A 12207-nucleotide genomic window follows, 5' to 3' on the forward strand; every position below is an offset into this window, starting at 1 on the left:
CATTTTCAGGCTGCTTTCCACCCCTGCCTGCATAGAAAGTTCTAGATGGTACCAGGGACACTTAGCAAAACAATCCTTGGCTCCCTTGGCCTGAGAAGGCAAGTCAGATGGTGGAGGATTTCCTGCCTAGTTTCACCTTGTCTTGCAAGGGAAGCCAGTGACCTCAGAGCTGTGAGAGGAGGAGCAAAGCTGCAGGGACCATGAAGGGAAGGAATGAGCCCTGCCTCCCTCAAACACAGCCCAGGCTTTTCAGCATCAGCAAGTTGCATGTTGTGAGGAGAAAACAAAGTTTCCAATTATTGAAATTCCATAGTGTATTTAATTATGCAATTATCTTATTGTATTAACAAGTGCTCCATACGGCAGCAAAGGCTGAGATTTTTGCAATTTGGAAGTGCCGACTTTATTCTATCCCTCAGCTGATTACTTCTCATGAGTCTGTCCATTTTTCTGGGATTATGGAAATTATTCTATGTTTGAACTGCTTCATTCAGAAATCCAAAGTAAGTCAGACAACCTATTCTTGCCACTACAATTTTAAGTGTGACCCCAGCACAGACTAAGCGTATTTCAGGGGAAAATGTCAGCAAATTCCCCATCATTTTTGTTCCCATTAATCACTGGAGGCTCTTTTCTCTTTTGAAATTCAAATAAACATGGTGTAAATATAAATTTAAAAAGCAGTTGTACAAATTACATATTTTCAATGATGCGAACACAAATGCATTTTTGTTCATTTGCTTAATAAGGATTTATCCCAAAGGGTTCATGTATCAGACTATAAATCCCAGAGCACTCCATTAAAATATCTAAAATAGGTATTCCGTGGTACAAATAGGCATTTCTATTTGCCTCAGTTACTTCAGCAAATAGGAAATGTAATCATGCAAAATTAAACATTCCATACATTTTCTATTCCTTCTCTAACACTCTCCCTATATCCTGAAATAAGCTATCACTCTTTCAAGTTTAAGGGGACACAAAAGTGAATCAAATTTCCTGCTTCTGAAAGCATTATGAGTAATAGGCCCTTTTACTTGGGGCTTTTCATCCAAGAATCACCAGGCTCTTTACACATAAAACATAATTAATCCATGCAGTCTGCAACCTCCCCATCCAATGGGACTCCTGCTCGCTGATGGAGCAGCCATGCCTGCATTTGCTCAACCTCAATGTGGTCCATGCTTTTAGGAATGGTGTTTCATTTACTTGCACAAGACTGAGAGGCGTAATCATATATAAGAAAACCTGGATCCTTTACCGAAATAGGTAATAGCTAAGAACACAACCTTGGACCCCAATTGCCTGGTGTTTCAATGTCAGCTTTACAATTTTTCAGTTATGAAATGCTGCAAATTTGCTTAGCTTCCCTTTGCTTAATTTTCATAGTGGTAAAATTGGAATAATAATAGTGCCTGTCGGGAATAAGAGAGGGAAGAGATGCACAATTTGGGACATGCTCAATCGGACTTGCCCCAAATGGTAGAGTTAGAAACATACCAGGGGATTCCAATTCAATCCCATCAAGGTGGCATGTACCAATGCCATCTCACTAGTCCAAGTGATCAATTTCTGTTCACAATTGATCATAATGATAGGACTAAGAGTCAAAGGGGTCACATAAACAAGACTAGTGTCTGCAAATACTAACTGATAGAATAAAAAAGGGAGAGAACGATCCAACATGGGAAGTGGGATACACAGCAGACTCATAGAATAGCGGATGTCCTAAACAGCACTCTGGCCTCAGAATCAGCCCTTAAAAAAAATAATAGTACCTGTCCCACAAGGTTACTGGATGGATGAAATGAATCAATAAATATGAATCTTTTGAAATAAGGCCTTAACACATTAAATGTTATCTTGTTCTGCCCAGATATGAGACCTGATACCTTTCAAAGTCTGTTCTTAACAATGGCCTCTTTGGGGTCCTCCCATCTTTCTGCGGATGTAGAATTCCTATTCTAGAGATGAACTTGCAATTCCCATTGTACAGATGAAGAAAAAGGAGATTGGGAGAGGGCTACCAACAGTCAGAACTGGCATCCGTGGAGCCTACTCTGGTATAGTTCCACTAGCCCTCTTTATATTGAGAAGACACAGACAGCTCCCTGCTTATTTGGCTGGGGAGGGAGGAGGCCCCAATTCAAGGGTGACATAGAAGGCATTCTGCTGCCAAGGCTTGTCTTGCATAGCAAAGGGGGAAAAAAAAAAGGCTAGATCGGCAGGAGACACATCAACAGGACTGCCGTAATCATGATTTCTGCTAACTATGAAATGAAAGTTAATTTCATGCCTTGCATTCACAGACAAAAAGGTTCAGAGCTGTTTAAATTCTCTTCAGCCCAATGACAGTCGGTAAACAGGAGGCTTCGTGTTCTAATGCTTGAAATCACCCTTCGGATCTCAATATATTATTTATGCACTCAGCTTAAAATAAACAGCAACTCCAAAGTAGGTGAGTGGTCTCATTTAGTATGAACTTTTTTTTTTCCACTCTGACAGTTACTTTAAAACATCGGTAAACAACCTTAATTCACTTCTAACGAATTAGTAGGCTACTGCTGTGTCTACAGGAGGCAAGCAGATTGTATTATAAACCAAAACAACATTCTCCCTGCCAATCATCTGCACCTCACAGAGGGATGTGGGCTCTGCTGTCTCGTTACTCAAACCAATCCATGGGCGCACGTGATTCCAGGAGATTTCTTCTGAGGTCATTCTCTTCTGTACCTGTGGTTGGGTCTCTGGACTGTGAGATGCAGAATGTGGCTGGAAAAGGTAGATTCTTGGTACTGCTTCTTAAGACAGATACAGACAAACCAGGGCTAAAGGAATTGGAATTCATGGCAACGAGCCCTCCTTGTGGAGGGAACTGAAGCTGACAAAGAGACCACTATAATAGGTGCCACCAAATATTTGAAAGTGTGTCACTTGGGATAAGGAAGACTTGTTCTTTATAGGTTTGGATATAAAGCTACAACCCCAGGGTGGACATCCAAGGAGAGAGAGGGTTTGGGTTGAACTTGAGAAAGAATGCTGCAACTGACCAAGGGTCGTCTCTTCAGGTTGTGGATCTTCTGCATCAAGTAGATGGAGCCCTTAGATTTGGCCACCAGACACAGACCTACAGTCCTATGAACCTCAGGCTCACTCACTCACGTGGGCTTCAACTGGCAATTTCAGTCCTTTTTAAACTTCTCTAAGTTTGTGTAGTGTGATAGGGCATCCTTTAGGGAAAAAAGAATACCTTGGGTAAGGGACTGGGAATATAACTGTCCAATCCATGTACACAAAATTCAAGGGCATTGCTTGACCACGCACCACAAAAGGATGGACTAATCAGTGGAAAAATCAATTGAAGCAGTTATTCAGGACTGGACAACCTCTACCTGCTCTTTGGCTTTGTGGTTTGCCTCCTTTGCCGTTCCATGGGTAGGAGGCACCTCCAAGTCATCTGTACTGCAACCTGGTTAAAAGGAGGTGACACACACTTAGCTTCCCTCCTCAGCCCCAGGCCAGAAGCTCCATCCTTAGCAAACCATCTAACATCTTTCCATCATGAACAAAACATGGCTCACTTCCTCGAAACATTCAGTCTCTGCCTGAAACCCACCATTTCACTGAGACACAAACCAACTGCTCAAAACATAAGTTATTCAAAAATAAAAGGAGCAAATGGGGTGGGGAGGGGGAGAAATAAAGACACTTGCATTTATAGCCAGGGTTTATATCAACATTCTTACACAATATGCAGACATGTGTTCTTCCAAGCTATTTAGTAAACATTGCTCAAATTTATTTCTTGGAGGAAGAGGTAACTTTCTGTATACAATATATTGACAAGACATTAGAGGTTTCATAAATATTAAATCTCTCAAAGGAAGTTAGATTATCAATATCTGGTTGTAAAGCCTGGTGTTACGGATTTCCTGACATGGCAAAAGCAAGCATTACTTTGGAGTAACAGAAAATAACATGACAATAACGTGTTATACTTACAAAGTACCCTTCATCCATGGGGCTCCAATTTTACCAATATTAGTTCACTGATTTTCGCAAAAAACCTGAAAGGCAGAGGGTAGGTTTGTGTTACCCCCACTTTATAGATGGGGATATTGATGTACAACAGGTGAATAAAATTATTGGCCCACTGTGGTGAGAATCCAGTCCTGGGAGGGTCAAGCATTACAACCTTGGTCTTTCCCATCACAACACATCCTGGCCACCCAACTTTCCCTTGGGAACTGTTACTCCCCACGTAATTTCTACCAGCATCTCAATGTATTAAACATGTTCGAGTCCAGGAAAGACAGTAATAAATGTAACCCTTGTTCTTACATGCCCAGACATCAGTATTCCTTTAAAACCAGAGAAAAGGTTGGAAAAACTTCTCACAGCCACTTTAAAACATGGAGGGAAAATTAGATTGACAAAGTGCAACAATCCAATGAGAATTTGGCCTGAAAATAATGTTACTACTATTCAGTTTGTTATATATGTAAGTTCACAATTCAGCATATGGACTTGTCTTTAAAAGTCAGAATTCTTCAGAAGTGATCTCGCTAACAACATTTTTAGAAGGGTGTATTTTTACCAACCCTTTCTGGGACACCCCATCTTTTCTGCCACACTCAGGCCATTTCTTCCTGCATTGAAAACATAACCATTATTTATTGAGTTCTTACCATGTATAAGTTTATCGCTTTGTACGGTTTCTTGGAAGACATAAAAATGTCTCTAACACAGGTCCAGCCATCAAGAAACATAATTTCACAGTTCAATAATTGGAGCACTATGATAACCATTCTGAGCAAAGACTCTTCAGAAAGATTTGATGGCTGATGGTTTCTGGACACTTTTGGTGAGTCATGGACACCAATCCTAGAAGGATAGCACCTTTGGGGAATATTTTCCAAAAAAAAAAAAAAGTAAATAAAGGTAGGCTTGGTTTCTATTTATGAGCCATACTATTTGGGATTTCAGAAATGTTAAATGATAGGTGCTATGGTATGGATATTCATTTGAATATTGGGTGTTTCCCACCCCCTCAGGCCCAAGTGGTAAAGTTTTGGTCTCTAAAGTCTGATGCTGAGGGTAGGAATTGAATCTAATTATGGTGCTTGGAGGTAGGATCTTTGGGAGGTGGTTGGATTGCACTTGGTCATTGTGATGGAGTTCCCATGATGCAGTGCTGGTGGCTTTATGAGACTCCATGGACACAGACATAGACATGGACACACGTAGTTCCTCTTGCCATGTGATGCCCTGCACCACCTTAGGATCCTGCCCGCAAGAATGTCATCACCAGAAGCTGAACCAATGGAGCCTTGGACTGTGAACCTCCAAAATGGAGAGCCAAAATAAACCTCTCCCCTTCTTAAGTCGTTTAGCTCGGGTATTTCATTGCAATAACACGGAGTTGACTTCTACATCTGCTTAAAAATGTCTGCTCACGTCTGCCCAAAGTCCTGATAGCCTCCTGTCTTCTCTCACTCACTCCTTCAGACCCTGGCCTCTCTACTCTTCCTCACAGACCAAACATGTCAACACTACCCACCACCTCCTTTGTGCTTGGGACAATCTGGCTGAGTTACTTGCATGTCCTGCTTCATCCCAGTTCATCAGATCCCTCTGCAAATACCTCCCACTGAGGTCTCCCCAGCCACCCATCCAAGAGAGCTGCAGCTTGTCACACTCTGCCCCCAAGCTAGTCTTTCTCTCTCCTCTTCGTAAGACTTACCATGACCTAGCATTTTATGATCTTTCTCTCTCTCTCTCCTGTCTCCTCTCTCCTCTTATATCATTGATTTCTATGTCCCCTCACTAGAATAGAAGCTTCATTGAGCAGCGACTTTTGGATCACTGTTAAATTCTAGAGTTAAGGCCTCCATAAATATTGAATAAATCAATGAATTGTAGCCTAGAAGATGGTGCTCTGCATGTCTCCTATACCTCCTTTTACTCTCACTGAGACATTGCTATAATTACTAATAAATGAACTACAATACTGGATCATCACAGATTTTTTTGACCTAAAGTTAAAAGAGTTCCATAAAAATTCAGTGAAAGGTGGGCCAGTGCTGCAGTATAGTGGGTAAAGCCACCATCTGCAGTGCCGGCATCCCATATGGGCACCGGTTCGAGTCCCAGCTCCACTTCCAATCCAGGTCTCTGCTATGGCCTGGGAAAGCAGTAGAAGATGGCCCAACTCCTTGGGCCCCTGCACCCATGTGGGAAGACCTGGAGGAGTCTCCTGGCTCCTGGCTTCAGATCAGCGCAGCTCCAGCCATTGCGGCCATTTGGGAAGTGAACCAGAGGATGGAAAACCTCTCTCTCTTTCTCTCTCTCTCTGCACCTCTACCTCCCTGTAACCCAGCCTTTCAAATAAATAAATAAATCTTTTTTAAAAATTCAGTGAAAGGGTTCTAAATATTATAATAAACATCAGTTTTTATCACCTTCCTATGATTTGATCATTGGCGCATTGGACTGAGAATTGGGTGCCTTTGCTCCCTGGCCACTTCTGCTGTGAACCACTTGGTAATCAGTACCTTTTCCTCTCTCTGGGACTTTGTTTCCCAATAATGAAGTAAAGAAACTTAATAAACTGATTTCCAACATGCTTTGTAGCTCAGACACTGGAAATCAACATATGGGTGATAGGTCAAAGTATACTCATATTTTTATGTCTTCTGACTTCAGCGTACTAAGTACAAGCTCATCTGAAAGGTAGCAAAGTCATCACATCATATTAAACAAAGGAGAAATCCTGGAGGAAAGGATTTGATGATCTAAATATTACTGCAAGCATACAGATTTTGGACACACCACAGAAATCACTGAAAACCTGTTCCCCACCCCACCCCCTCCATCACACCACCAACACATGACAGACACACAAAGGAAGATGCCACATCAGCTGTTTGTGGCATCTTGAGTCACAGGCACCACTCGGGTCTCTAAACAGATTTCTTGTTTACTTGCACATTAATAAAACTCGCACCTCCGCCAGTCAGAATTTTCCCCCCAAGCATCCGAACATCCAAAGAGATTTAGAGGCAATTAACATTCACAAGTAACAGAGCAATCAACATGGGAATCGCTAATGGGACTGGACAGAATCCAAAAGCAGATATTAGGATAATAGTGAGTCCCTGACATAGGTTATCGTGTTAATTCCAGGGAGCAGAGTCGTGGTCTGTTTGCAATAGCTTTGTGGGGCTGCTGTCACAGTCACACACACGTGCCTCTTCTATCTAGGGTTCCTCACCCCTAACCACATATCCTTCCTTAACTGCTATCAAAAAGAAGGCACTTTGGTACAGTTATAACACAACCTCTAGCATTAACAGTATACAATGAATTCAAGTTTATTTTTAAATTGCCTACCTGACAAGAATGTTCAAACGCCATTTTTTCCCACTTTGCGTCCCTAGACTATCTTCAGTTGTTAACTCTTATAGCCAGGGGCCACAAAAATAATCATTTCCACCTTGATGCTTCCCCAGTCACTTTGACCACTTACTGGTGTGCACGTGGGCCGGTACACAGAAAGACACAGGCATCCTATTCCAAGGAGCTCTATGCTTGCATCCTTTGCAGATTTCCTAACCCATTCTCATAAAAACCCCTCCAGAAATCAGCACATCATCACCACCACCCTACCGGGAAAATTTTCACCCTACTGGGAAAATCTCTCAGCAACAACAGTGTCTCCATTGTTCCTCTTCCTGTGCCCACTTTCTATCATCCATCTCTCATCACCACAATCTATCAAATTCACCAATGCCAAGAAACCTAAGTTTACCTCCCCTTGCACCACATCCTTGAATCCATGCCCTGGCTCTCCTCCCTCAGCCTGAGGTGCAGAAGGCTCAACCTTCAGAGCCACTGAGCCCTCTGGACCCACACACAATGTGAAATTCTCAGCTCTCCTCCCATCTCCTCTCCCCAGTCATCTGACTTCTCTCATGACAAAGACATTCATCTCTGGCTGTGAGACATCTTTCCTTTCTATATGGACTCCCAGGCCCAAGGGAGCCAAAAACTTGGTCTGTTGCCATTTTTTACTTTGGGTGAATTCAATCCTAGCCCCTTTATTCTGGCCTAAAAAATTATAAATAATTTATAAAATAAACTTAGTCAAGAAGGGACTTTTAGTTTTTTCAACTACTGAACAATTACAAGTAGATACCTCAATAAAGGCCACTTGACTTGACTGCTGTGTGTTTCTGATTTTTCTATTTCAGCCATGACTTCTTCCATTCCTTTCTCTCTCTCTGTGGTGTGCCACTGCTAGCATTTAAAGGGGCCTTCTTTCTTAAAGATCCAGTTTTATAATTTTTTCCCTTTTACTTCCCCACCCCAACACATGCCCATTACAAAAGTATGTCCCATTTAAAGCTCAAGTTTATCCTCTGAATATAATCAGCTCCTGGTACACAATCTGCCACCACCAAGCTGTATGTGCTAAAAGGCTGTCTGGACAAAGGTTTTATACAACAGAATCCAAATTAAAGGGAAGTTATCAACAGACTCCTACTTAAGAATCCCTTACTTTGTCTCTGGGGTAAGCAGTTTAATATTCCCAGCTGCAGCCCCAAAGCTGGAAGGCTCAGCCTCCAAGTGCCTCCCCCACCTCGCAGCTCCACGGCCAGCCATCCTCTGTTCCCTCCCCACCCAGGAGCAGCCGTGGAGATGAAAGTGCTTCTGAGGCGGTGGTAATCCAATCAGGGCTGGTGCTGCTTCAATCTCTACCAGTCGGTTGGAAAACATTTTGGCAGAATGCCTTTCAACTACACTCTGCATTCCACACAGGTCCCGTGCTCATTTCTGATGGCTCTGCAGAAGTGAATGTGGCCCTGCCTAGAGGCTGAGGTTTCACCTGCCTTCCTGGGCTGCAGGATATTAGATGCCCTATGCCATAAAAGTGTGGTGTATGTGTGTGTGTGTGTGTGTGCATGTGATTCTGACTGTGCCCACTGACAGATGAGGAGTGAGGAAAGCAGGGGCAGATAGTGCAAAAGCATACAGAATTGTTTTTACAAGGAAACCCATTTTTCAACTCTTGGCACTTAGTTGGGCACCAACCAAAATCCTCTACCTGGTATATTCATTAGGGCTTTGCAAGGATCCTAAACCCTTCCAGATTCCTTTGGCTATCTGATGAAATTCATGGATACCTTCCAAGAAGGATTTATAAAGAATTGCAAAGGGCATTAATTACACAGCAATACTGTGCCATCCCCAGGTTAAGAAGCCCCCAGTGTTGTTGGTTTAGGAGATAGGAAGGACAAGGGTTACCTGGATTTTTTTAACGTGGAATTTCCACAGCAGAGACTCATGCTACACAAGTGATTTATACTGGCAAAAAGTATACAGTGGTGATTTTCCACACTGTCCCTGCAGCTGTCCACCTTCCTGTCCATTAGACTTTGCAGCTTCATCTGCCTCACAGACAGCACTGTGCAGGTGAACCCAGAGCCTTTCAATATTTACTCCCCTGGAATAGCAAAGATTGTAGACTTCCTTTATTTACAGCCCTAAGTAGATTTTAACTACTCCTGAGAGAGAAGCAGACAAATAAAGAAAGCAATTTGAAGTTTTTGGAAAGTAGAAGTAACGGTAAAAATTTGTATTCTACAATTTATTCTTTCACCAAATATTTACTGAACACCAGTTGCATGTTCAAAACAAGGAACAAATGATCTAAGGGTCTTTCTCCCCAGTAAGTCCACATCCAAATATGAGTGAACACCTTGTGAGTAAGTAGATGTGCAAGAGATAAAATAAATGCTATGGAAAAGAAACAGTGGGGAAGTGAGGGAGCTCAGGGGCAAATGACATATTCATGTAGAGTTGATTTCTTACTTCCTATCAGTAAATGCCCAGCGCCAAGCTCCTAGAATGCTTCAGGCCCTGAAATGGATTCTGGAAATATTGGCATACAAAGACACACACACACACACACACACACACACACTGACCTTCCATATCCTTGGGTTCCACATCCAGGGATTCAATCAGCACTGATTAAAAATAGCCACAAAAAGTTTGTATCTCTACTGAACTTGTACATATTTTTGCTAGTCATCATGTCCTAAACAATACAGTAGAACAACTATTTACATAGCACTGACACTGAATTACATATTATGAGTTAGATAAAGAGGAGTTAACATTTATAGGAACACTGCATAGGTTATATGCGAATATTATACTGTTTTGTAGAAGGCTCTGGAGCATCCACAGGGCATTCTGGAACAAATCCCCTGAAGATATCGAGAGACGACTGCATATGGCACACACTTAGTTTTCAGTTTGGTCATGTGAAGGATATGCAGGTTGCTCACAGGTGAGATGCCACTGTCCCAACCACCATTTCTCTAAGAGGGTGACTCATGAATTAACCCCACTGAGAACTCACAAGAGTGGAAAAGGTACCGCCCGAGGAACTGTTTTCTCCACTGAAGGGTATGAGTGCTGGAAGCATCCAGAGCCCAGAATCCATTGTCGCATGCTCGGCTCACCACTTATGCCCCAGAGTGACCCTAATCAATTTATACACAGCACCTCTGCCAAAAGGTCCCAGGACCCTGTAGGGGTATAAAAGCAGTCACACAAGGACAGTGCCTCACACTGCACCTGGGACTTAGGAACTGATCCTTGGGTCCCCTCCACCATCTTCCCATCCAAGAATAAAAAGGACAGCAGAAATGTAAAATCCTGGGACAAAGCCTGTGCTTGGGGCTTTGGCCTGTTGTTTTCTGTGTTCCTGTGGCCAAATAGATCCAGGAGTATTAACAGGTGTTAATATTTAAAAATAAAAAAGGAAAAGTCTATAGTAAGGTTAAAAAAACAACAAAGAAATGAAGTAGCACATTTCTCTTTAGACTTTCTTGATCTTTATTATGCTAATGAGCATCACATATCTCCAAGAAATGGCAACAATGGCGGGGATGTTTTCCCAACATATTTGGGTGTGGAACCAACCCTCTGGCATGCAAAAATCATATGTGACAGTCATCGGATGGAACCAACTTTAGGAAATGTGAGTTTGCTAAAACAGTGAATGAATCAAGAGATAAGAAATAGAGACCCTGTTTGGTTCTGCTGTGCTCCGATGGCTTTCTTTGAAAAGGCAGACTTGGGCATATTTTCTACCCAAGGAAGCCTGGTTGCAGTGTTTCCTATTCGCTGGACCATGGCAGTTTCTCCTCCTTTTCCTATAAAAGAAGTCATTATTCTGGGACCACACGGCATTTGGGGGAAATGTTGGCACCATCTGAACACTTCTCATTCCCTTGGACAGGTAATTCCCTTATTTTCTGCAATAAACAGGCTCTTAAAACGAGTTTTGCTAATTATTCTCTTGAAAGCCAAATCCTCTTCTGGCTACACTGGGGAAGCCTTCTGCTTAATGTCACTCTGGGTTTTCTTTATTATCCGAATGCTTCACAATGAGCATGCATTACTTTCATAAACAGAAAATCAATGCTGTGGAAGAAACAAGAAAAGAAATCCTATAGGCATGTGTTGATACACTAAAGATTAGCCCTGAAATTACATACTTGCACGTGAAGATTATTATATATAGGGCTTTTCAAGAAGACCTTGCTTAACATGAGAACATTCTAGATGAATGAGAGATGAATAGGGTAGTCAGAGAGAGGATGAGGGCTTAGAGTCCCATGGCAGGAAAAGAATTCCTAGGATGCAGCTGCATTATCTGTGGCAAAAGGAGGGAGTAAGAGCAAAGCCCAGAAGAGAGAGAAGGAGAAGAGAAGGAAGATAAAAAGAGATAGAAACAGGCAGAACTGAAAGAAAGAAGGAATAAGCAAGAGACAGGGCCAGAGAGCAAAAGAGAGGGATAAACAAGAGAGTTGTTAACAAGCCTAAAGCAGGAGAGGGGACACAGGCTCACAGATTAAGTTGACCCAAGTCAACACAAAAGGCTTTGTGCAAGGGCACAGTCATCAGTGGATATGGACTGCTAAAGCCCGGTGAATCAAGTACAGAACACAACCATAGATGCCCGAGTTATTCCTGAAATGGATGTCTTAAGTCATGTGAAGTTTAACTAGCAGGGGCCCTCTGCAGCATTCTGCATGACTCTCTGCTTGTGGCTGGCCTGGGAACTGGAGTTGCCCAATTAGCAGTGGTCTCCCAACTGCGACCAGAGAAACTAGGTGAGCTGTAACCCAT

General features: G+C 42.5%; 1 protein-coding gene across 2 annotated transcripts in view; it reads right to left on the minus strand.

The window, feature by feature from the left end:
- The window catches only part of PPARGC1A (PPARG coactivator 1 alpha), a 705391-nt gene that overhangs the window by 479688 nt on the left and 213496 nt on the right, over positions 1–12207 (minus strand). For both annotated transcript variants that reach the window (XM_051842182.2, XM_070069599.1), the window contains exon 2: positions 4003–4067. In XM_051842182.2, the coding sequence (XP_051698142.1) occupies positions 4003–4020 (18 nt within the window). In that variant the 5' untranslated portion in view covers positions 4021–4067. The remainder of the gene's footprint in view (positions 1–4002; positions 4068–12207) is intronic.

Source organism: Oryctolagus cuniculus, chromosome 2, assembly GCF_964237555.1.
Source record: "Oryctolagus cuniculus chromosome 2, mOryCun1.1, whole genome shotgun sequence".
Taxonomy (NCBI): Eukaryota; Metazoa; Chordata; class Mammalia; order Lagomorpha; family Leporidae; genus Oryctolagus; species Oryctolagus cuniculus.